Source organism: Schistocerca gregaria, chromosome 2 (genome assembly GCF_023897955.1).
Source record: "Schistocerca gregaria isolate iqSchGreg1 chromosome 2, iqSchGreg1.2, whole genome shotgun sequence".
Taxonomy (NCBI): domain Eukaryota; kingdom Metazoa; phylum Arthropoda; class Insecta; order Orthoptera; family Acrididae; genus Schistocerca; species Schistocerca gregaria.
In genome coordinates, this window is record NC_064921.1 from 23,038,348 (window position 1) to 23,066,191 (window position 27,844).

The 27,844-nt window shown below is 43.7% G+C and overlaps 1 protein-coding gene across 1 annotated transcript in view; it reads left to right on the forward strand.

The window, feature by feature from the left end:
* The window catches only part of LOC126334547 (PDF receptor-like), a 466,998-nt gene that overhangs the window by 408,244 nt on the left and 30,910 nt on the right, over positions 1 to 27,844 (forward strand). The window contains exons 9-10 of the mRNA XM_049996914.1: positions 324 to 393; positions 13,379 to 13,464. Coding sequence (XP_049852871.1) covers positions 324 to 393; positions 13,379 to 13,464 — 156 coding nt within the window. The remainder of the gene's footprint in view (positions 1 to 323; positions 394 to 13,378; positions 13,465 to 27,844) is intronic.

Sequence of the window (27,844 nt, forward strand, 5' to 3'; positions counted from 1 at the left end):
CGACGGCCAACACCGCGGTTCGTGGTGTGTCCGCTGTGCTGTGGGTGTGATCATTGCTTGTACAGCCCTCTCGCAGTGTCCGGAGCAAGTATGGTGGGTCTGACACACCGGTGTCAATGTGTTCTTTTTTCCATTCCCAGGAGTGTATAATATTTGTAGAGATAAATTTTCTATATTTGATAGTGAGTATTTCTTTCCGTATATCCGTACGATACTAATTATGTATTAAAATCGGGCGAATTAGGATAAATCTGTATATATTTTTCATCCAGAACCTGCAGGCTACAGAGCAAAAAAGTACCGTACTTCACGCACTGTTTCAGGTGCTGGTGGGGATACAACCTGACGCCATATTTCTGGATTCTGGAGGGTCCCCGCCTTGGCGTTATAGTGGTGAGTTTAGAGTCAAGTACGACACTAACACATTTTATTAGACTTATCTTATTTTCTCCTACTTCTTTGATTTTATTTACTTACTCATTTAACGGATAATTTTTAAGAGAAACTAACTGATATCAAGGAAAATATTTTATCATATTTGTTAAACAGACGTACGTATAACATCCGTGGACTATTACCCCGTAGCTGCTAAAGGAGTCCATGTCATGCGCTGTCAAAAACTGAACTTGGAAATATTTGTGTCCACCGTAGCTGCATCCGGCAGACTGTCGCGCACAATAATTGCTTACCATCAAGAAACCAGATTTTGGGTGACGTATGTTTACCTTTCAGTTTAACGACATCGCAAGAAAGTAGAGACCGTGTTGAAGATTTACTGGTGATAAGAAATGCATTTTGTGTCTTTTTCGTTCGGAATTACCAATACCTTAGAGGGGACGTATATGGTTTAGTCCTGTGATTGCTTTTGATTAAAAGACAAAGAACAGATCAGATCTACGCTATAATTACCAAGCTCTAGGGTACAGAATCTAGTTGCTTTGGGAAGAACCAAACGTAATTACGTTGCTCCAATTAGGCTCATGTGCCTGGAAACCTACTTCAGTACGCTTGAGGAGTATTTCAGCACTGAGGTGTAAGACCATAGACTTCCTACCAGAAGTTTGTAGTCTTTGCATTTGAGAGACACTTGGAAATGAAAAACATTGAATGTCTTTTATTAGGCAATTGTTTCAGTACCTCATTTGTTAAGCAATATGATACAGCAGATCCGTTTTCATTCGTCACTTTCAGTGCGTTACGTGGTGCTGGCCGGCTGTCAAATGTTATAGCTCTTTTAATACAAATCCTATTGTTCTTGGGCGAACGGACTTCGATTCCTTCGACTAAGCTAAACAGAGCAGCGCTAACACACAAGAATCGCGTTGATGAGGGCAAAGGCTCAAATCACTGTTCGATCATCTACATCTAAGTTTTTCTTTGTTGTCCAAAATGGCTAAATGGTGAATGCTGGACTGGTTCCTCTGACGAATTGACACGGCAGACTTCCTTCTCCATATTCCCTACTCCATGTTCGTGCCTTGTCTTCAGTGATCGTCATCAGGACGTGAAATCCTTATGCTTGTTCGTTCGATGCCTTTCCACAGTCGACTAATTAAGATGAAATGAGACAATTATTCGATAAATAATACCTAAAACGTAACTGTCCGTATGCATGGCAAATTTAAATGTCACTATCGCTACATAAATTGAGCGACTTGGTTTTGAGGATTTTGTAGCGGAAATTACCAGGTTGTGTACGGAACAGATGAGTTGACGAGTACAACGCTTGTTTGTCCCTCCTGGTGTGTATGGTCGCTATCAGACAGAGCAGAAGGCTAACGTCGAAAACACAAAGGACATCGACACAGTTGTTCGTGTGCTTCCATTCACTAGAGACTGCTGCAACAGACAAAATTAAGTTCACGGGAACATGGAGAAGACTTCCAAAAGCCCCAAAAACAAACTTGGAAGTCAGTACATGAACATTGTTCTGGTCTGTAGGAATTATTTATGTTAACGATGAAATTAGTTGCTATGCATGTGAACTGAATACGAAGGAACGTTCACATGTTGCACATTCAGTATCAAATATTGTCTCATGCCCAATGATAATATCCACAGGACAAACACAAACTTACAAGCGTCAGTAGTGTACTACAAAATATTTATCTCAAAGGTGTTAGCTTTGCAGTCGTATAACACTAGAAAATGAATTTGAAAACAAAAATCATGGTCATATGAAAAACAGTTTTTTGACCCACAATATAGCTGATGTTATGATTATTACATAATGATTTCAGCAAGAGTCCATAACCCGTGCAAAGAAAATGTACTGGTATATTTCTTTTGTTAAGCAAAGATAAATATAAAACGCAACAGAAAAGGAACTACTGAGGTTTCTTCTTCTTGTTCCTATTCTCCTTTCTTTCTTTCTTCGATTTCGACCACATGTGGACAATGAGGAGTAACGGTAATTGTAGATTATTTTTCAGAGTTATTTATTTATCTACATACAATTGTTTATTTAATTATCATTCCTTGCCAATTACATGACAGGTTGAAGTTCTCTCTCATTTCCTTTTGAACATTTGTATTGGTTAGCAGCAAAGGCCCATAAACAATTAAACACGCATCAGTTAACCATATGAACTTTATTTTGTATATACTCTTCAACATTAACAGTATGTAATAACCTGAAGTCACACTTAACCTATTCCTACTGAAGGATTCTTTGAGAAGACAAAAGAAAGACATGGATTTTTTGAGAGGTAAAATAAACGCTATAGAAAACACAGTCCCTGACAAAAACGCGTAAGGCACCTAGAAAACTTCGTCGAATGTCAGTATAACAAGAAAACGTGACACCACTGGTGGGTATGTAAATTATTACAGTTGCAACTCGCTCTGATAGCAACCAGAGTACATTAATGTTGTTACCAGTCCATGTAATGCATATGTAATCGGGTAACAGGCGTCAGACGTTGAGCGATCACTGTGAAGCCCACGACAGTATCCAGATTTGCTGGCCATCTGGATGTGACAGCGGTAACAATGTTTGTCAACAGCCTTGCAGCAGTGATAACATCGGTTCCTGTGAGGTCACCGAAGTTAAGCGCTGTAGGGCTGGGCTAGCACTTGGATGGGTGACCATCCGGTCTACCGAGCGCTGTTAGGAAGCGTTGTGCAGTCAACTCTTATGAGGCAAACTGTGGAGCTACTTTACTGATAAGTAGCGGCTCCGGTCTCGTAAACTGACATACGACAGGGAGAGCGGTGTAATGATCACTTTCCCCTCCATATCCACATCCCGTGACTCCTATGGGTTGAGGATGACACGGCGGTCAGTCAGTACCGTTGGGCCTTCTGGGCTCCATGAGAACGTGAGGGCAAGCACACACGCAGTCAAGTTTCTTGCTAACAAAGTCTGACCACCGGAATGAATGACTGCCGTATTGTGCACCAAGCACATCGTAATCCGTTAGCACGTGCGCTTGTCATCCGAGAGCAAGTAAGAGACTCCCTGCAACAGAATGTGTCATCCCGCACCATTGGCAGGAGTCTAACAGCAGCCGGAATGTCTATGCTGCCGATGACACCACAAAAGAAGGGCTAAGCTTTGATTAGTGCCGTTACCCGAAAGCATGGGCTGCCGAAGAACGGTGTCGCATCATGTTCAGTAATGAAACGCGATTCTTCACCATCCCGGGTGAACATAGCGAGTATGTCGGAGACCTGGGGGAGGTCACATTCTTCCCATACGTTAGTGAAGCACAGCAGTGTTAATCCTTGGGTCAGGGAGTGAGTCTGTTACTTCAGATCGTGTCTGGTAGGGTAATTCAGCGAACTCTGACCTCAGAACAGTACGTTATCGACAGCCTGTATCTTCCAATATACCTCTAATGTAACAGTATCGTGATACTCGTTTCCCAATGGCATATGAGTCTGAACTGGCTGCATGATAATTCCACGGTTAAGAAGATACCTAAATCTGTCCCGGACAGGACATATGAGGGGCCAGCTCGTCCTCTCACTCCATCCCACTGCCAGTATAAAGCATATAAAATCAACATCCATCACACGCGGGCCAATGACCTTAGGACGGGATACAAAAACTTCCTGACAATGATACTCTTCCCAACAGAAAGACGCTGCATGGATCCAGGTCAGATGGAGTGTAACGTCATTTTGAATAGAGGGCTGATACTCTGAAGTTCTTTGTAAATTTGATTCGACTTTGTAATCACTGAAATAACATCACGTACTCTATGAACCAGGCAAGTTTCGTTCGGTTTCCTCCTCCCATCCAGGTGGTTCACTTTTTTTTTTGTCAGTCACTGTATAACAGGAAAGAAATTCCGACAACTTAAACCAACAAGAGAGTAGATTTTTGAGAGAGTTTCCAGCCCTGCACTCCTGTTTGGCTGCTGCCTTTGACATCCAAAACTGCTGATCTAATGCCACTTCTCTAACGCTGATAAAATAACAATCATATAAAATGTAACGCATCAGTTGCACATGCACACTGATGGAAAAAATAATCGCAACACCAAGAAGGAGTTGTGCAGCATAAACGAAAGTGGTGGGCGTGTTTCTACTCGCATATGAATAACACTAGTCGCACCACAATGAGGATGCAGATCACGTTTGCTTTAAATACACGCTGTAACGGTCCTAAGTGTTAAGGCACTCCGTCTTCAGGCCACAAGTGAACCATCGGGACAACCCGACCGCCGTATCATCCTCAGTTGAGGATGCAGGTAGGAGGGGCGTGTGGTCAGCACTCCGCTCTCCCTGTCGTTACGATGGTTTTCTTTGACAGGAGCCACTACTCCTGAAGGTCCACAGATTACAGAATGCCTCCAGACATGCTTCGGATACTACTACTGGCCTCCCATTAATCGATCAAAGCGTAGACAGTTTGAGTCAGTACTCCCATGGAGAAAAGTCGGCATGGTGCATGTTGTATTCATTCACAATGCAATTTCTGTGATTCATCAACACTCTGAAGGTCCACAGATTACAGAATGCCTCCAGATCTGCTTCGGATACTACTACTGGTCTCCCAGGAATCGATCAAAGCGTAGACAGTTTCAGACACTATTCCCATGGAGAAAAGTCGGCATGGTGCCTGTTGTATTCAATCCCGATGCAATTTCTGTGTTTCATCAACACTCTGAAGGTCCACAGATTACAGAATGCCTCCAGACGTGCTTCGGATACTACTACTGGTCTCCCAGTAATCGATCAAAGCGTAGACAGTTTGAGTCAGTACTCCCATGGAGAAAAGTCGGCATGGTGCATGTTGTATTCAATCACAATGTAAATTCTGTGTTTCATCAACACTCTGAAGGTCCACAGATTACAGAATGCCTCCATATATGCTTCGGATACTACTACTGGTCTCCCAGGAATCGACCAAAGCGTAGACAGTTTGAGACATTACTTCCATCGAGAAAAGTCGGCATGGTGCCTGTTGTTTTCAATCGCGATGCTATTTCTATGTTTCATCAACACTCTCCGCAATTGGCATCACGAGGCTGAGTGCACCCCGAAAAATTGCAACAGCACATGGCGGCTGGATGGTCACCCGTCCAAGTGTCGACCACGCGCGACAGCGCTTAACTTCGGTGATCTCACGGGAACCTGTGTATCCACTGCGGCAAGGCCGTTGCCTCCTAAGTGTTAGCTACATTTGAAAATGGATGTGGTGAATTGATGTTCGTCAAGAATGAGTGGATTATCAGCAGCTCATTGAGTTTGAAAGAAGTCGTGTAATAGGTCTACGAGAAGCTGGATATTCCTTCTGCGATATTGCAGAAAGACTTGGCAGGAGTGTACCCACTGTACATGATTGCTGGCAGCCTTGGTCACGAGATTGTACGGTCACAAGAAGACGAGAGTCGGTACGTTTCCGTGATCACCATATTCGGCGTATGGCTCGGGCGCATCGTACTGCATCTGCAGCAGCAGTTTCAACAGCATTTGGCACCACTGTGACGCAACGAACTGTTACAAATCGGTTATTACAATGACAGCCCCGAGCCAGACTCCATGGACCTCCAGTCTGTTGTGTTTTCTGATCAAAACTGGTTCAGGCTCGAAGACAGATGAGGACCTGCGACCTACCTGTCAGCGTGGTAGACACATCTGGGCCGACATGTGAAGTTATGGTGTGGTGTGTGATACCGCATGTCAGCAGAAGCTCTCTCTTGGTTGTCCCACATACCCAAACTGCACATTTGTGCGTCAGTCTGGTGATTCGACCAGTTGTGCTGCTATTCATGAACACTTAACTAGACGATCTTTTCCAACAGGGTATCGCTAGCCCACATAACACTGTTGCTCTACATAGTGTCGACATGTCGCTTTTGGCCTTCTCGATCACCAGATCTGTCTCCAATCGAGCACATATGGAACATCATTGAACAAAAACTTCACCGACATCCCAAACAGTAGTAACCGTTTCTGTATCGGCCTACCCGGTGCAACAGGCATGGATGTCTATCGCACGAATGACCTCCGGCACATGTACAATACAATGCATGCACGTGTGGACGCTTGCATTCAACATTCTGGCAGTTGCATGGGATATTGATTTACCATCATTTCACAAATGCCATGGTTTGTCTCACGTTTTCGTTGACCTATGATCTTGGAATGGTAACACTTACATATATTACACAGACAGATATATTCCCGAAATTCCGTAACACTACATTAAGTATTTATTGGTGTTGCAAATATTTTTCCATCAGTGTATTTCTTCTTTTGATTATAGGTTGCATATGAATGATACTGGCTAAGAGCCTGTCGTGAATTATTCCATATAAAATAGATTTGCATTGTCAGCGGCTTTATCAATTTCATCGCCTGCGTCATTCACTCGCTCTCTTGTGTTACATCGTCCGTACAGACTCGTTAGAAAGTTCATTAGAGACTGTATTTCTTAGAGTATTTAAATGTGTCCATTCGGTTGGATCATCGTTTGCGTTATTTAAGATGTCTTGGTTTTGCTCTGACTTATTCATGTGTCTAAATTATCTGCAGGATAGCACAGAGTGTTCGGGAACTCCCGAAGAGTGTTATTTCCTTTGGCTGTGATTTACACGCTTTAGTTGTGTTGTGTTGGACTATGCCATGGATGTCGGGTAAGAATCTGTGGGTACTCTGTGACGCGTATCACTGTTCCATATGCTCTACAACGTGTCCACAAACCGCCTTCTCTTTTGGCGTTTGTGTTGTATACTCCTCCCTGCTTCGGCTAATACCTTACCAATTTTTCTTATCTTCATTCAGTATGCTACTTCCTTGGACTCAACGTTGACGCCTATGGGGTAGATTTCCGGCACCATTGGAAGTGATTCCACTAATGTGGGGTTAAAGCTCTTCAAAGTTTCACAAGACTTGAGTTCTGATTTCACCTAGCTGCAATGTTGCTGACTGAGAAGCTTGAGTGGCGAATCAGTTCGCTAATATCGAGGCAAATAACTGAAGTGAGTAACGGTATATTTTCAGTGAGGCTGGAGACAGCCTACACTGTCGCCATTTTATTCAGTCATGTTGTTGAAAGACTGCTCAGTCAGCTGTCATTCGGATGAGCTGGTTGAAAGTCAGTCGATGAGGTACGATTATTGTTGTATATGTGTAGGGTACAGAAAGAAAAAAAGAAATACTGCTTGACAACCGCAAAAAAAAAAAAAAACAGAGACATTGTTGGACTAGAATAATCACTAAAAATAAAAGACAATTTGAAAACAATACATAAGTAACAGAGGTGCAGTGGTATGTTTATAACGAAAAGTGGTACAGATTTCATCACATGTGAAAGCAAGATAACAGATTTAAATACTCTTCATGTCTGACACAGGTAAGACATTCAAAATAACGGTCGATACCAGACACCCAGTGGAATCCTCAGGCATTGGTGCACATTTTGCGTTGTTGTTCATGCTGGCTCCCAAGCTGTTGAGGAGTCCTTAGGAGTATCGTCCTACTCCTCTCCGAAGGCGACTTTCAGTTCTTGCACGGTTCCGGAAGGGGCTGTTCGTTGAGAAACGGGTTTGGCAAGAGCATCCCAGACACGCGCTTAAGTGTTTATGCCTGGGCAATACGTAGGCTATTCCTTTCACTTTCCTTTGTATTTGACGCCTCAGTGGTCCAGTATGGTCAGTACCTCACACAAATATGTGTAGCGGTATTCGTCCACATTGCCTAATGTCTGCCTGGACCACATCGGTGACGTTCATGAACATTCTATTGGTGTAATGTCCCCCCCCCCCCCCCCCACCGCCCCCTCCACACTAACTTGTGAACAGATTCACTAGCATAGTGAAGCGGGGTTCTTCGGAGAACATCACTCTGGACCACTGTTGCTGGTCCATACCAGCATGCTCCCTACTGCAATGAACTGTTTCTCGGCGATGGTGTGACTTAAGCTGGATGCATTTAACAGGATTCCGAAGATACAAATCAGTCTTATTTAATTGCTGCGAAATGATTCTGGCAGAGACGCGTGTACCGGTGGCGCTTGCAATGTCTCCAGCGATCTGCCTTGGAGTGACACGTCAGTTTCTTTTCGCTCCTAGAGCTGCATATTAATCCCGTTCCACCTACAACCACCGACATCCTTCTTCATAGTATTTCCACGTTCAGCTGCTGTTTTTAACCCTCCGTCGCTTACGCGGGTGACGCTCGTCGTCCGCAAGACTTTCCCGCTCAATTTTGTCTGACAGGGCAGGATTGAGCATCCCAGACACGCGCTTAAGTGTTTATGCCTGGGCAATACGTAGGCTATTCCTTTCACTTTCCTTTGTATTTGACGCCTCAGTGGTCCAGCAGTGTCCAGCAGTTAGCTCCAATCATTGTTGGCTTTCAGTTACGAAAGGTACATTGTTTATGAAACGTTGTTATACACTGGAGGACACCAGTCGTCTGTACGAGCTCTGCTGCCACAAGCTGAACCAAAGTAAGTCTGTATTACTTCACTGCTTTTCTAGATTCAATCGATTTTTCATGTGCTTAAATTTGTACCTACTGAAACTGGCTCTAGTTACCTTCCGTGTTACCTAGTATCCTCTTTATTTTTAGATTGTGGAAGAAATGTCAAAATCAAAAAACCTCGGACAGAGCATAGTAGAGATCCTAACGTACAAGCTCGTTTAAAAGAGACAGAAATAGAAATTCTGAATTTGTTCTTGGATGAAAACATAATAAGCATTATCGCAACATGCACTAATATATCCATTAATGAAGTTCGTGGTAACTTCTCTAGGAAAAGCGATGCTAAAGAAACAGATGTGATACGTCTCAGAGCTTTCATTGCTTTGTTATATCTGTGTGGATCTTTGATATGTTCCAGGAAGAATATATCGAAATTGTAGGATAACTCAAAGGGAAACGGACTTGAATCATGTTGTTTATGCAGAAGTGAAAACCGATTCAGGTTTCTGTTGAGATGTTTTAGGTTTGACAATATCTGTGATAGAGGTGTTCGCAGAGAGACTGACAAGTTGGCTCCTATCAGAGAGGTATTTGAACTATTCACGAACAATTGCTAGAAATATTATTATATATATATTCACCTAGTGAATATCTTACTGTTGACGAACAGCTTTTGGCATTTAGACGAAAATCTCCATTCCATTCAGGCAATAATCCCTAGCATACCAGTAAAGTATGGGTTAAAAGTGTTATCTTTGGTTGATGTAAAAACAGTTTATACTCTGAATTTAGAGCCGCACGTCGGTAAGCAACCAGAGGGGACGATGTAATGCCAGTAGTTCAGCTGAAGATATTGTTCTTCGAATGGCCAAACTGTTTCAAACGTTAGAATATATTATATTGTGTACGAATATTAAATGCATTATATGTAGATTTAATAAAAAGTCATAAAATAAGTCATGAAGACGGCTCAAAGAATACAAATAGACCGCCTGCTTTGTGGATGACACATGTCATCCGCGCGAGTGACCATGTCACGAATTTTCGCGCGAGTAACGGAGGGTTAATAGCGAGCTGACATCTTTGGACACATCCATTGCTGTGACCACAATAGTGACATTTTGACCGGCGTGGAGGCGTCCAACTGTTCATTCACGATAATAACCACTCAGATGATATCTTGCAGATATGTTGACGTACCACAGCGAATACTAAACTAATCGTATCCTCAACAAGCTTCGTCAAACACTTTGCTGCATGAACTGCCGAAGGCACAAAAAGCTTTCGGCAAAAGCTTGGCAGCAGTTAACACGTCCCGGCCTCAAAATTTCCGTTTAATAAACTTGGCGATGTGCTCTGCAGCAACTGTCGGTTGTTGGGTAGCAGTTGACAGTCGTTTCTTAAGAAGTGTCAGTTGTTCGTTAGATATTGACAAGCAGTGCAAGTGATGAGAGTTAGGTTGCCTGCCTTAGGGTGCATGGAGTTTATTCCAGGACATTTCCTTTTGCCCACCCTCTAGTTACGGATTCGTTCGTAATTTTCCGGTCCTCTGATTTAGTTACTATGTGTCTTTGTCATTTTCCCTACACTAGGGCGTAGAACGGATCATTGGCTGCTAATATCTACTTACTCGCTGTGATCCGCTGCTGCGGTCGTATGTCAGTTTTCATGATGAGAGATGGTGAGTAAGCCATTTTACGTGAAAAAATGTCAGGGGCTCTCACGTGTCTGCCTGTTCGGGTAACATAATTCGTGATGTGAGCCAACTTTTTTCATATTATTTATTGGGGTAATCCTTGTAATTTCTCAAAGTATAAGCTATCTCTACATTACATTTCATCAAAATACAGGTTGACCCAACAGTCTGTTAATGTTCGAAAAAGGCACTGATTCACAGAATGTAGTGAGCAGACGAAACTTGACACACGCGCCTGAAATGACATAGATGCTTGACTGAAACCAAAACCGAGTGCAAAACCCGACAAGCAGATGGTTCTGGACGGTAAAACGTTAGTGACGCCGCAGGTGAACACCAATAACGGGAGAATTTCGGCTAACGAAAAACCAAGAACTTTTATGGAATCCTCTTTGCATGACGGGAAGGTCAAAGTGTGGTATAGATTTCCCACATCAGTCGTTATCCGACCCTATTTCTTCGTGGAAACGTTGGGTGCTGATTTTAAAGCTATTGGCGTGACGGGTGTGAGGTACGTCGATTTGCTACAGAATAACATCATCCATAGCCTGGCTGAGAAACACCTGCTGGAAGATGAAGGTTTCTCGGGTATGCAGCCGGGTGGTAGAGTTGATATATCGCGAGGTGTCCGGAAGTGTCATACTACCCATCTTCTAGAGAAACGTCGCGATATATCAACGCTGCCACCCGGCTGGAGACCCGAGAAACCTTCACCAGCAGTATATGCCGGGAAATCCTACAGTCACACCCGCTGGAACGTACGACTTTTAGGCAGGATGACGTTCAGCGTCACATAGCTACTACACTTGTGAAGGTCTCTTGCGTACGTAGCCGGGCGAGGATCGCGTGATGAACCGCCACTTCCGTCATGTTTGCGTTCCGAGGTCTCTAGACCTCTATCAGTGTGACTACTGGTTGTGGAGTTATCTAAAGTCGCGAATCTGCCGCGATCGTCCTATCTCATTAGCAGCGCTAAAATACTACATCCAAGCGTAATTTATCACCATATCTACCGACACACTGCCTGTGCTGTTCACAGCATTGTCCCCCAACTACAGGTATAGTTGAGGAGTGATGGCCAGAAAATTGAGCGTTTGTTATAGTGGATGTCGCCTTTGCTAAAAACCAATCGTTATGCTAATTGTTGCTTTCTTATCAACTGAAGCACCATCTGTTGCTAATTTTGTGTACTTTCTTAGGTTTCCATAAAACCCCATTTCATTTCAAGCGTATGTGTCTATTTTTACCTCTCTGACTACGTTATTCCGTGAAGTATTGAATTTTCGAATGTTAACAGAGTTTTGGATCACCTGTATGTTCAGCGGTTTGGTCGTGAAATCGTGTACGGACTGACATACTTTCACATTTATCATACCAGTATGGGTTAGGGCATGGATTATGTACTCAATTTGTCCAGTACACTGCTAGTCTTTTGATTAACAACTGTGATCGAGTGTCCATGCAGACTATTGCAAGTTAAGCCTACCGCATAGTTCCGGCCGTAGTTTTCGGAATATGGATGTAAACAACATTCACAATCACTACGTTGTATCAATTTATTATTATCAAATTTGTAACGTTAAACTGTACAGGGTGATCCTTACTAACGTTTAAAAACGCCCTAAGTTACGAAGATGACGATCAGACAAGTAATGCAGTACAAGACAGACGGGGTCGAAAATGTCGGGAAATACTCTAAAAGTAGACAAGAAATGTTGAACACCTCACGTCACTTGATGACGTACCTCACTTCACGTGCACCGTTTGGCCATGGGAGTGAAGGGATTATTGTGCAATGCTATACTTGCATTCCATTAGACGATGCTAATTTTGAAAACCTCTTTTAAATGTGATGTGTTGCGAACGTAGGAGACCGAAATTATTGTAGTCGCTGAAACTAAGGAAAAGCTGTTATTCTTTTCTGTGTGTTCCCTTCTGTCACTTTTGTTGTCGTTAGACATTCTTTAATAAAGAAATCGCAGGTCATTCACTCGTAACGATGCATTTCGGAAGCTTATACTCATACGAGAAAGACAGGCCGCAGTGCATACGTCACGAAGGTAGGCTGAGCTCGATCGCTAAACTCAGCAGAAAAACTGCCTTTCTAAACCTGTTAACTCGAAACTGGGTGTGTATGTTCAAACGAGAATTTCATCTTCTTCTGAAATCCATTATTATGGAATTTTATTGTTATTAGTCTTACAATGATAGAGAGTACAAAGGCGTACTAATAATTCTTTACAACTGTACTGGGGTACAATAAAATTAAAATCATGTCAAAGGGATCATTAGTTGCGTAAGGCAAGACATCTAGCATGAAATGAGTACTGTTAAGCAGGTGAGACTAAATGTTACAAACAAGCCGTTATACCTTTTATTTCAAGAATTGATGTTAAATTTCGTTGTAGTAACGCTAATCAGTAAGACTTCATAATAGCAGACTCCAGTAGAAGATGTAATTCTCGGTAGTAGGTACACGCCCAGGTGCGAGTTTAGAAACTCATTTTGTCTGCTGAGCTGAGCGAGCGAGTGAGATAAGCACTGCCTTCGTAATGTACGCGCCGCGGCCTGTCTTTCTCGTGCGCCTCGACTCATTTACTTGTGACGGAGTGCGGAAGGTTTTTGTTGTACTGTACTTTGCACATGTTCAACATTTCTCATCCACCTTTGCGGAATTTGCTGACATCTGCCTCTTATACTAACTTACTTGTCTCAGCGTCATCTACGACGCTTCCGGGGTTTTTAAACGTACTGTATGAGCAGAACCACATGTTATATTTACTAGAGAATTCTTGTCTGCAGTTGAACTTCCTGTTTCTGCTGAACATCATCCGTGTGCTGGTGGTCAAACTGCGGCAGAGTCGCACCAGCGAAATAGAGCAGGCCAGGTGAGTAAAATTAGCCAATACACGCCACCGCCAGCTATTAGCAAAATCCATCAAAATTTAATTGAATCTCGTAAGTGAATAAGAGATTTGCTTCTACGGAACAGTTTAGTTTACTCTCTATTAATGTTATTTACTCTTTTGTAGTTGCAGTTTTGAGCATGTTTGATCTGCAACAGAATTTTAAGTGTACGGGTAACTGCATGAATGAAACGAAATTCAAATACTAGAACAGCTATTTGCTATGATATTTACACTGGCTTGATGGTGCCAATAGATTTACAGAGGACCTCGCTTAGTGGGAAGGCGCTCGCATCGAGTCCTATGTTAAAGAACGAAAAAACTTAGTCTACATCGCACCATTAGAAGAATGTAGAGAATATAATGGATGTTATTTTGTAGGTATAGACGATAAACATTGTCAAGAAAATCCTCCATTATATGAAAAGTCAACAGAATCTAGACTCTTTGCGTTCGTAAGGAATTAATTATCGAGGTCAAACAGTGAGCAAGGTTTTTTCGACATTGACCGGTGTCCTTGTATAATAACAAAACTCATGAGAATCCATGGATTCTGTATCAGTTAACGAATAGTGTCGCCATAGCGTATTCTCGCTCTCCGCCGGAAACTGTTATGGACCACATCCGCCAAGAGCAAAAGGAATTGCTAACACCTCTTTCCCATTATAATAGCGAGTTATTTTGGAAAGTTTTCTTTTTCTACAAAGATGTAAGTGCCTTCGATGCATTTTCTGTTGAATGTTTGATTTTATCCCTCCTCCATTTAACAGGATGGCACCTACGCCGTGCTACAACTCCTCGAGAGCCGCAAAATCCCATTAGAGAGATAGCAAAGATTTCATTAATTATGTGTCTCAAAGAATTAATAGTTGTGACGAGTGCAGTTTTCAATTGATCATGACCTCCGCAGGGCTTGGGACAACGATTGTGCCTTGCTCCCTATATAAACTTGGGGAGACTGGTTTAGGAACTGGTTTTGGAGGATGGGCAGGTGTATTGAAAGCGACGAAAATAAAGTCGAAAAAATTAAATAAGTACAGTTGTAATGCTAAAGTTCCCTAGTACCATTAGTATCAAGTTGTTCTATGAAAACAGAATCTCGCTAAATTTCGAGAAAAAACGCTATTTCTAACTCTGTACTAGATAAAATGCATTCGCAGTTTCGAATATGAAAACCATCAGCTATATAATGGAATGACAACAGTGAAAATTTATGCAGTACCAGGACTCGACCCCGTATTTCCCACCTATCGCGAGTGGTCTCCTTCCCATTAGGCTACCCGAGCATGCTTCACCGAAACTTCCATAAAATGTCGTCAACCATGTGTCTACAGTCTGCGCTCGTACTTCTGTTTTGTATAGTCCTGTACTTGGGAGACATTTAAATCGAAAGTTAATTTATCGGTTTGGATGATAAATACAGGCATTGAATCGTACTTCCCAACAACACAGACACTGCAGTATCATATTTATCTACCGACACTGAGGAACTTACGACTAAAGAGTCTCACCTGTATGGGAATATACATTATGGACGTACAAGTGGTGGTTCTAGTCACATGGTTGATGACATATGGAACTTTGGGCCTGGCCATAAAGCGTGACGGATAACTTAATGATAAGGCGACCAGTAGCGATAAGTAGGAAATACGGGTTCGAGTCACAGTACAGTACAAATTTTCATTGTCGTTATTCCGTTAGACAGCTGATGGTTGTCCAGAAGCGTTGCATTGTACCTCTGAACAACACAGGCACTGCAGTATCGTACACTACTGGCCCTTAAAATTGCTACACCGCGAGGATGACGTGCTACAGATGCGAAATTTAACCACAGGAAGAATATTCTGTGATATGTAAATGATTAGCTTTTCAGAGCATTCATACGAGGTTGGCGCCGGTGGTGACACCTACAACGTGCTGACATGAGGAAAGTTTCTCATACACTAACAGCAATTGACCAGCGTTGCCCGGTGAAACGTTGTTGTGATGCCTACTATACGGAGAAGAAATGCGTACCATTACCTTTCCGACTTTGATAAGGGTCGGATTATAACCTATCACGATTGCAGTTTATCGTATCGCGACATTGCTGCTCGCGTTGTTCGAGATCCAATAACTGTTACCAGAATATGGAATCGGTGGGTTCAGGAGGGTAATACGGAACGCCGTGCTGGATCCCAGCGGTCTTGTATCACTAGCAGTCGAGATGATAGGCATCTTATCCGCATGGCTGTAAGGGATCGTGCAGCCACGTCTCGATCCCTGAGTCAACAGATGGGGATGTTTGCAAGACAACAACCATCTGCACGAACAGTTCGACGACGTTTGCAGCAGCATGGACTATCAGCTCGGAGACCATGGTTGCGGTTACCCTTGACGCTGCATCACAGACAGGAGTGCCTGCGATGGTGTACTCAACGACGAACATGGGTGCACGAATGGCAAAACGTCATGTTTTTCGGATGAATCCAGGTTCTGTTTACAGTATCATGATGGTCGCATCCGTGTTTGGCGACATCGCCGTGAACGCACATTGGAAGCATGTATTCCTCTTCGCCATACTGCCGTATCACGCAGCGTGATGGTAAGGGGTACCATTAGTTACACTTCTCGGTCATCTCTTCTTCGCATTGACGGCACATTGAACAGTGGACGTTACATTTGAGATGTGTTACGACCCGAGGCTCTTCCCTTCATTCGATCCATGCGAAACCCTACATTTCAGCAAGATAATGTCCAACTTTATGTTGCAGGTCCTGTACGGGCCTTTCTGGATCCAGAAAATATTCGACTGTTGCCCTGTCCAACACATTCTCCTGATCTCTTACCAACTGAAAACGTCCGGTCAATGGTGGCCGAGCAACTGGCTCGTCACAAATCGCCAGTCACTACTCTTGATGAACTGTGATATCGTATTGAAGCTGCATGTGCAGCTGTACCTGTGCACGCCACCCAATCTCTGTTTGACGCAATGCCCAGGCGTATCAAAGCCGTTATTACGGCCAGAGGTGGTTGTTCTGGGTTCTGATTTCTCAGCATCGATCCACCCAAATTGCGTGAAAAGTCATCATATCTCAGTTCTAGTATGATATATTTGTCCAATGAATACCCGTTTATCATCTGCATTTCTTCCTGGTGTAGCAATTTTAATGGCCAGTAATGTAAATACTTACACCAGCAGTTTATGTAGCATGTTATCAGGTGTCAGAAAATAGTATAAAATGCTCCACATATTTACCTGTACATCCTGACAAAAACATGATATTGTGATACCTCCGCTGGGGCCCTCTTTTGTTGACTCACAGTGCCAATGGCCAGGAAGATGGCAAAGTCAGACGCCATAGGACGAGCGCCAGAGATGCATTATGTACTCACTCAGGTGGTCGGCTGGAGGATGCCTTCGCCTCGCTTAAAAATGAACACATTGCAAAGAGCCTGACGGAAACTGAGACGAGTGCCGAAAATTAATGAACCCCTGTAGCCATTGATACAAGAGCACACACATAAAGGCGCCAAGAATTTACACAGGGAGGCGTGTAAGGCTAAAGAACTACAGAAGAAATCAGCCTGCTTAAAAAATATCAACGTACTCTTAGATTAAGCACAACGATGAGAATGTCCGGGCAGAGAAAGCCGTTACAAAGAAGTCGAGTGTGGCTACATTCACAGCAACTTATGAATACAGAGAAACATGAGAATAATGTGCCACCTATTCTGGGAATAGTCATGAGTGACAACAGAAGAGGTACGCCTATTCTCTAGTCACACAGTATCCCACGAAAGCTAGGAGAGTTCAACCCATCACTGGCAGCCGTGGTTACGAGACGGCAATCAGCCGTTGGGCAGCATTGCAAATTTAGTCCGCTAGTGACAACTCCATGAGGAGAAAAGTTCGAGAATTTAGTGAGCTTAGGAGAGTGAAGAGAAGGAAAGAGGGGAGACAGTGAGACAGCGCGGAAGCGAGAGAACTTAAGGGTCACATTGCCTAACATCCACCTTCCGACACCCTGATAACGGTACTTCGGCTACGATAGCACACGGTGTGTGTTGCGGGCCCTCGTTACACAGGCGCTGGCCACCTAAGACAGCTTCCGGCTCGCCATAGCAAAGCTCCGAAGTGACGGGTTGTCCAGATCAGCGCCTCCCGTCGTCATCACCACACGATAAATGAATATGAAGAATGGTGAGACGATTAATCTCCAAGCTTAGTGAATTCGGCCCTGAAATTTTTGATACTATGTTTTGTTTTGTGTGTAAACGCTACTAAAATAAATGCTCTCATTCCATGTTTTATTCACTTAAACAATCTGTTCCATTTGCTTTTCAACCCCTTAATCGCTTAGCGTTTTGCTGTTTGAGTTTCCTTGGTTATTGATGCCGCTTAATTTCTGGCGCCCAACGCAGGGCAATATAGATACGTAGTAATCTTCATGTCAATTCATGCAAGAGATCAAAGAATTCTCAATTCACTTCAGTCTGGTGCCCAGTATAGGTCCATTCTGTTATTAATCTTCATGTAATTTCACGTCAGAGAGGAGAATTTTTTATTTCACTACAAAATACACTGAAGCTAGTCTGAAACGCGTATAGGCATGCGTATTCAAATACAGAGATACGTAAACAGGCAGAATACGGCGCTACAATAGGCAACGCCTATATAAGACAACAAGTGTTTGGTGCAATTGTTAGATCGGTTATTACTGTTACAACGTGATGTTATAGTCGGCGCATGAGCGTTGGGACCCAGCGTACCGGAATATGAGAAGTGTGGTAAAACATCAAATCTCCGACATCGCTGCAGCCGGGTAAAGAAGAGAACCGTTCAACGTGGCAGAAGTGCAACCCCATCCAAAGTGCTGCAGATTTCAATGCTGGGCCATCAAGGGGTGTCAGCGTGTGAACCACTCAACGAAATATCATCGACGTGAGCTTTGGGAGCAGAAGGCGCACTCGTGGACCTTTGATGACTGCACGACACAAAGATTTACGCCTCGCCTAGGCCCGTCAGCGTCGACATTGGATTGCTGATGAGTGATAACATGTTTCCTGGATGGACGAGGCTCATGTCAGGTTGTATCGAGACGACGGACGTGAACGGGTATGGAGACAACCTCATGAATCCATTGACCCTGCATGTGGAGGGGACTGTTCAAGCTGGTGGAGGCTCTGTAATGGAGTGTGGAGTGTGCAGTTGGGGCCCTTATACGGTACATCTCTATCTGACTATGACTCTGACAGGTGACACGTACGTAAATATCACGTCTGATCACCTCCATCCAATCATGTCGATTCGGCAGTTCCAGCAAAACACCCTGCACGTCCAGAACTGCTACATAGAGGTTCTGGGAACACTCTTCTCACTTAAAACACTTCCGCTGGCCACCAGACTCCCCAGATACGAACATTATTGAGCATACCTGGGATACTGTACTGCGTGCTGTTCAGAAGAGACCTCCACCCCCTCGTACTCTTACGGATTTAGGGACAGACCTGCAGGATTCATGGTGTCAGTTCCATTAAGCACTACTTCAGACATCAGTGGAGATGACGCCAAGTCGTATAGCGGCACGTAGGCAGGTGTGCCAGTTTCTTTGGCTCCTCAGAGTATATCATTACAAGCAATGCATTACAGTCTGATAAGAAGAGTGTATCGAGTCTACAACACTAAGAGAAAAGTGAGCTTTTGCACACTTTATTAAAGCTGTTAGCGGCTCAGAAAAGAGTTCAATATCCTTCACTAAAAAATTCTTGATCATCTTTCGAATGACATAAGATGTCTGACTGGCAGCAAAGCAAGTTTTAAATTTAAACTAACATTAGTTCTTCTACAGAACACTGTATATCGCATAGTCAAATCATTATTTACAAGGTGGTAGCATGTGAAAAACACATCGTTTTTAATTTGGTTACTTGAGTAGGACTAAAGAATAATATTGTCTACAATATTAAGGAAAAATAGAGAAAAGATAGATACTGTTCACATTACAACCTGGGCTTCGTTTGGTTGTAGATGTTAAAGGTAATCATGTAAACGTGTCCTGTGAACTAACTCGTCCTTCGTCCCCTCGAAAAAAAAGAGAAAGAAAGAAATAGTACTATTATTCTCTGCAACTCGTAGCTAGCTAACTGACTAACTTACCAACTTTCCTGGGCAGTACGTCAGCAGGATATTAGACTTTTCCTTACCAACAAAAGAGTTGGGACCCAAGTGTAGGTAATACTAACGTTCCCAAGGGATTTTTGTAGTTCACCTAGATTTTAATTAATCTCTGGAGTTGTTATTGAGCAGACTGTACCCTTTTTGTATTTTCAGAGAATAAAACATAGACAGACAATGGGCAATAGGAAAAAAAGTTACAGGGTTAGCCAGTGAAGCGGTCAGATTGGAGATGGCCTTGACAGCTGGAATATGAGTGGTGCGGGTAATAGGGGCCAGCTCCGTTGCACCTGCATGTGCGGCCATTTAGTTGCTATGGGTTGTTGGACGGGTGAACATGGCAGCTACGCGGTAAAAGTGTATTCTACGAATGGTGAGAGTTTATTGAAAATGCGACGTGCTTTTCGAAGCCACGTCAACATACCGCGCAACAGGCCGGTTCCCTCGGATAACGTAATTCGTTCGTGGATAAACAACATTGAATAAACTGGAAAAACGTCTCGAGGTGGGGGTGCTAAAACCGTTCGAACCCCTCAAAACATCGCTGCTCTTCAACATGCAATGCTCAGAAGTCCACGCCGATCTGCCAAACAACATGCTCTACGTCTTGGAGTAAGTAACACTTCGGTGTAAAGGATTCTTCGTCAAGATTTACAAAATACAGATTGTGCAATCTCTCAAACCAAGTGACTGTCAGAAACTATTATAGTTTTGTGACGAAACTGTCAGAAGACTTGAAGAAAATGACGACCAAGTAAATCACTTGTGGATGAGCGATGAGGCGTATTCCACCTCTCTGGTTTTGTTAATAAACAAAACTTCAGTTACTGATTGGAGGAAAACCCTGGCGCACTTCATGAAATACCGCTTCGTGCTCAAAAAGTGACGTTTTGGTGCACAATGTCGGCAAGAGGAATCATAGACCCATTTTTCTTCGAGGATATCAGTGGAAGTGCTGTGACTGTTAACTCTGTTGTTACGTTGCGATAATCCAGAACTTTCTTATTTCAGAACTAGCCCATTTTCCATGAATGAACACACAATGTTCCAACAAGATCGGGCAACAAGACACACTGCAAGAGTTCCCATGAATGCTGTGAATGCTTTGTTTCCCGTCGGCATTATTTCCCGAAACGGGGATATCCCTTGGACCTCGCTCTCCAGATTTGACAACCTGCGATTTTTTTCTGTGAGGTTACTTAAAAACACGAGTTTTTCAGAACGATCCACCAAGATCTATCCCAGCCCTAAAACAACGAATTCGGGACGAAACTGAAGAAATACCAGTTAATATGCTGCAAAATGGGAAACTTCCAGGCCCGGCTGCAGAAGTGCATTGATTCCAAAGGAGGACATTTGAAGATGTTGTATTCAAAAAATTTTTTTCACTTATTGTACAGTAAATGGCTACCTTTGTACTTTATATTTATAACCATTAAATTAAAGCATTAGTTTCTTATTTAAAGCTACCGGTTTGTCTGGCTAACCCTGTATAAAAAAAACCAATTGGGTTATGAGGTGAACCTTTGCAATTGTGAGAGAAGAGCACGCTGGTAGCGCATGTGATATGCAAGGTTCTTTCATAGACGATAATGTCGCCTGAATATATCTCAAACACCAAGGTATTATGAGTGTATTGAACGAACCCTAGAAATCGCTCACTGGCTACTGCAAACGGTAAGCTCTCAGATTAGCATATTTGAAATATCGTGTTTATTTCCGAAAGCCGCTTAGATTATGTCTATACTTACCGAGGGAAAGTTGGAAATAAGCGGCAAGCAGAAAGAGTTTTTCCAAACGTTCACCTACTTTGAATCTAGCAAACGGGGTATCAGTCAAACTACTGCTCGTGCCTCGGTGGTGGCTTTTAATGTCAGTGCAACCGCAGTATCCATTTCGAAGTTTTAATCACTGCTAATCGAGCCACCGACATTCAGTAAGCTAGCAGTCCTGTTACTTGCTTGGAAACTGAGCAGTCTCCGTCGGATTTTATTCTGGCTTTTACCGTCTGTTGACTGAGAAGAGCTCGAAATAGTTTTGCCAACGGTCGTGGTAACTGCTAAGATAACAGCACCCTTATAGGTGTATTTAAATGAAGTGGCAAGCAAACTTTAAACAAATTACGTCAAAAAATATTATTTTACATGAAAGGCTACTGTAACCAAAGATAGTCTGCAGATTTATTAGAGTAGTTGCCCGTTTGGTGTTAATAAGCGCCGTTGAGCAGCCCGAAAGTTTAGGAAAGCAGTTTCAATTAATTACACATGTTTTGGCAATGACGCTGACGTTACATGAAATGTAACAGGTGGGTGGACTATCTATAATTCCATTATTAACATCTTTGTTCGACCCATTGGAGCGATATATGTAAATGCAGCGTTATTTTTTGATGAAGCAACGCCGAAATAGGCAGTGCTGATACCGCCTTACGCAACTACGACATACACTAATGAGGTAGCTTCATTTTTAAGACGTGTGTTCAGTCGTTAGTAAAGTACAGATACTTTCATCTGACTTGTACTTAAAAGCAATATAAACTTGACGAAATTACGAATAGATGCGATCAAAAGTATCCTGACACCTTCAAAAACATACGTTTCTGATATTAGATGCATTTTGATGTCTCTTCTGCCAGGTACTCCACATCAGCGTCCTCAGTATTCATTAGATATTGTGAGATAGCAGAATGAGACGCTCCAAGCAATTCACAGACTGCCTCGGGGGTAGCCGCGGGGTCAAGGACGTCTTGTCACGGTACGCGCGGCTCTCCCCGTTTGAGGTTCGAGTCCTCCCTCGGACGTGGGTGTGTGTGTTGTCCTTAGCGTAAGTTAGTTTAAGTTAGATTAAGTTGTGTGTAAGCTGAGGGACCGATTACCTCAGCAATTTGGTCCCATAAGACCATACCACAAATTTACAAATTTACAAACTTACGGACTTCGAGCGTGGTCAGGTGATGGGGGTCATTTGTGTCATACGTCTGTACGCGATATTTCCACACTTCTAAACATCCCTAGGTCCACTGTTTCCGATGTGATAGCACAAAAGCATACAGGCCCACCTCGTCTGTTGAATAATAGGGACCCCCGACACTTGAAGAGGGTCGTAATGTGTAATAGGCAAACATTTGTCCAGACCACCACACAGGAGTTCCAAACTGCATCAGGATCCACTACAAGTACTACGACAGTGAGGCGGGAGGGAGAAAACTTGGTTTTCGTGGTCGAGTGGCTGCTCTTAAGCCACACATCACGTCAGTAAATGCCAAACGAAGGCTCGCTAGGTGTAAGGAGAGAAAACATTGGATGACTGAACAGTGGCGAAACGTTTTTTGAGTGACGAATCACGGTACACAATGTGGCGATTCGATGACAGATTGTGGCTATGGCGAATGCCCGGTGAAAGTCATCTGCCAGCGCGTGTAGTGCCAACAGTAAAATTCGGAGGCGGTGGTATTATGGTGTGGCCGTGTATTTCGTGGAGGGGGCATGCAACCCTTATTGTTTTTGTGCCACTATGACAGCAAAGGCCTTCGTTGGTGTTTTAAGCACCTTCTTGCTTCTCATTATTGATGAGCAATTCGGGGATGGCCATTGCATCTTTCAACACAATCGAGCACCTGTTAATAATGCACCACCTGTGGCGGACTGATTAGACGAGAATAAGATCCCTGTAATGAACTGGCCTGGACAGAGTCCTGACATGAATTCTATTGAACACCATTGGGATGTTTGGAAACGCCAATTCGTACCAGGCTTCACCGACCGACATCGATACCTCTCCTCAGTGTAGCACTCCGTGAAGAAAGGGCTGCCATTCCCCAAGAAACCTTCCAGCACCTGATTGAAAGTATGCCTGCTAGAGTGGAAGCTGTCATCAAGGCTAAGGGTGGGCCAACACCATACTGATTTCCAGCATTACCGATGGAGGGCGCCACGAACTTGTATGTCATTTTAGCCCAGGTGCCCGGACACTTTTGATCACATTGCGTATCTCCGGCGTATTTGTTTTACTGGGGATTGAGTTGATGAAGAAAATTCGCTAAAAGTTACTATTTTTTTAGTAACAGTCAAACTAAGATGTCTCGTTAGTACAGGCTGTTTAAAAAGTATATATCACATTCCACAAGACTATCTGTATCAGTAAATAGCTAGCACGATGCACGGTGTGCACTTCACTTTCACAGTTGCAGGTTGCCTGTATAACGGCTTGCAGTGGCAACAAAAATCGATTTCCGTACTTCTTATAATTATTGGCCGAATTTAAAAATTTGAAACGCTGTCGTAATCTTCTCGTGAGGACATACGGTCTTACATTACAAGTTCAACACAAGCGCAACACTGATGTACAAAACTGTAAATGTGCTGGGGCAACGTTAAGTCACAGCGCTCATATACCCAGACTGCTTTCATCTTTTGTTTCAAAATAGGAGCAGTTGGCGACTTTCAACAAACTTTACATATAATTTTACTCCCCGGGTTAAATAATGAAAGGAGGGTGGTTTACAGCTTGCTAAATTTTCTCTGTACGATTTTAGCATGTACTATGACATCTTAACTTATTCCTTCTTCACTATTATCACTACAGTAGCGACAAATACCACTGAATGTACCTACACACATATAACCTAAGCCAAAAAAAGACACACTACATACGAATGTGACACTACTCGGAAGATATAATTTACATACACAGATAAGAAATGGTTACAGTTTGAGATGGAAACGTCGTGTGAGCGGAGCCTCCCATCGGTTACGCCGTTCGCCGGATGCAAGTCTTTCGATTTGACGCCACTTTGGTGACTTGCGCGTCGATGGGGATGAAATGTTCATGATTAGGACAACACAACACCCAGACCCCGAGCGGAGAAAATCTTCCATAAGGCCGGGAATAGAACCAGGGCCCTTAGGATTGACATTTTGTCGCGCTCACCACTCAGCTACCGGGGGCAGACAGTTTGAGATAAAATGGATGATTTGTGCAAAGAAAGATCATTAAAGATTGAATAAGTCGTCATTCAAGCAGTCATTCAGCCCGAGATTATGGCGGCCAATTGGACATAATTGGGCACGTTACCCCACAGGAGGATACCTAGCAGCTCTTTCAGCCAATGTCAAGCCAAATAACTGTTTGTCATTGATTGACAGACTTGTTGGATGTCCTCCTGAGGGATATCGTGCCAAATTCTGTACTACTGGCGCATTAGATCGTCATAATCCCGGGCTGGGTGCAGGGTGTTGTCGATAAAGCTCCAAACATTCCCAATTGGGAAGAGATTAGGCAACACTCCTGGCCACGTCAGGCTTTCACATGCGCGAGCAGAATTGATGAATCCCGCTTCCCACCGAGCCTCGAAGTTTGGTGACGGTAGCCACGACTTGAGAGAGTACCGCACCACAATAGATAAGCCGCCCTCGAGCTCCGTAATGGACCGCAGCTGCCTACCCAAGGGAATCACGTCTGTCGATAGCGATTCGTCGACGCCCCTTAAATACCGGAGCACTAATCTTCTGTGGTCAGTTCTGTTGAGGACCTCGACTCGTGTACAGTGTCCAGTTACAGCCGATTCTACAAGCAGCAGCGTCGTTAGTACGTCGTCAGCCGAGACTCATGTTCCGTAGGCATTGTAGGCCAGCCCTGGACTCTACATAGGCCACGCTCAGAATCACAGTGACAGGATTTTGCATTTTATATGACTTATAGTAATTTCAAAGATCTAAATTTGCTGGACATTTCAAAGAAGAAGCATCATTTAAGTTGAGTACTTCTTCATATTTAGTAAATGTCGTTTTATAACTAACTGTGAGGAATCTTTGCGATTGAAGGTAACCTACGCCGTCCTCCTGCATTCCCAAAATGAAGAACAGCGAGGACGTTCCTTGTGTCACAATCTGATTGTCAACCTCTATATGCCCCAAAAATTAGGAGTGATGGTCTGGGGTGCCACTTCATTTCATATCAGGACTCCTTTGAATGTCATCAGCGGCATCTCTATGGCGCAGAGGTACGTCGGCTATATTCTATCCCCCATTTTGTTGCCCTTCATTGTGAGCTATCCTGGACTTATATTTCAACAAGACAATGCCCGTCCGTAGGCGGCGAGAGTTTCTACTTCTTCTCTTCATGCCTGACAACATCTAAATTAGCCAGAAAGCTCGCCGGATCTCCCCCCAACTGAGAATGATTACAGTATTATGGGCAGTACTCTCCAAACATCTCGAACTTTTGACGATGAGTGTGTCAGTGGGACAGAATTTGGCACGCTATCCCTCAGGAGGACATCTAATAGCTCAGTCATTGCCAAACCAAATAGTTACTTGCGTAAGGAACAGAAGTGGAGCAACGCGTTGTTGACGAGCTCAATTTGCGAAGCGTTTCTCTTGAACAAGTCATCCAACATTTCTGGAATTGTATTCACATGTTTACCAGTGTATGTCAAAAAATCGTTCAAATGGCTCTGAGCACTATGCGACTTAACATCTGTGGTCATAAGTCATCTAGAACTTAGACCTACTTAAATCTAACTAACCTAAGGACATCACACACAACCATGCCCGACGCACGATTCGAACCAGTGTATGTCCATCACATATAAATGTGTCTGCCCCATTCAGATAATTCCTTCGCACTGAAACGTTTCTCTCTATTTCTCTCTCTTCTTTTTCGCTCAGCCCGAAGTTGTGCATTAGCTGTCAGTCTGAGAGCACATTATCAGATAGTATTGACTGAGGAATGATGCAGTGAAATGCACGTTTTGATTTAATATGTGGCAAATTATCCAGTAACTGCCAATTCAACTCTAGTGCTAGAAGCTGCCAGAGACGCTCTGTGCAACAGTGAACAGTGTGAACTTTACCGTTAAAATTCCGAAAGTGGGCATACACCGAAGACGCAGGCAATGTATTGCTTCCTCCAAGAACCAAGGTAAATCGACAAAACTTGGGAAGTGATTCTAGGGTATTTTCGTATAAGGAATCCACAGTCTCTAGTGGTTCGTTAAACAGTAATACCGTAATTACGACGTATGCGGTATGTTACCTCAATTACAGTTGTTGTAACTGCGACCGGGACGGTCGCCGGACAGCAATGACAGAAAGCGCGGCGGGACACGCGGAGAGGCCGGCGAACAACAACACAACGGGAGAGGACGGACACGAGCAACTAAGGACAGAACGAATAACAACAACATCGAACAACGGAGTCACAAGGAAACAAACACGTCCACTCGTACAAGGAGCAACGAAGTAAGCTCTGTAGCGCGATTCGAGGTGTCAACCGACGAACGCGCGGTTAGACTGACTGGCTGAGCGTTTTTGTTTTTTTTTGCTTTATTGATTTTCAATTCCGTCTGAAGGGGGCGGGCTGGCAGCAGCTTACTACGCTGCTCTACAGCCTACAGACGTTTTCTTTATTTTAAGACGGAAGAAGAAAAGAAACAAGAAAAACAGGCCGTAAACGGTGACGTAAAGTGTAAAATGGCGGAAAAATGCGGAAAGTTAAAACAGAAAGCAAAAGAGGTTCGCAATGTTATTAAAGACACAGCAATCAGACAAGTAACTTAGTACACACACAATTAAAAAACATGGCAACAGTCTGGTTTCTGTTCGCAAGAGATAAAAAGCACACCCAGCGACAGTATGATGGCCGTTCGCAACACTTCCCGAAAAACACGACACGGAACTCTCACTGCACGAAAATGACGGCACAAAGATTGCACTGCTGAGCCAAAGGCAGATGAGGGGGGGGGGGGACCTGGAGGAGGGGGAAGAACAAGGAGGGAGGAAGGAAAAAAACGAAAAGGGGGCGGGGAACAAAGGAGGGAGAGACTAATAAAGGGGGAGAGGGGCAGGGCACACGCGAGAGGGAATGAGAGCAGGCAGAGGAGGGAAATGCAAAAGGACTCGGGGGAGAGAAGGGGACAGAAAGAGGGGAGGTGGGGAAAAATAGGATGGAAGAGGGGCGAGAGGGAGCCCGGGAAAAGGACAGAGGAAAGGAGTGTGAGTGAGGATCACAGTTGATAGGAGGGATAAATGGAGGGAGAGAGGGCATCATCCAGGAAGGGGAGTTGATGGAAGCCACCTTGGGAAAGGATATGAAGGGTGTAGACATGGAGGGTAGGGGGAACACAACAGTGAAGACATGGCAGGGGGCGAGGGTTGGAGAGGAGAGGAGCAGCCAGGGTGTGAGGGGATCAAGTCGGCGGGAGGT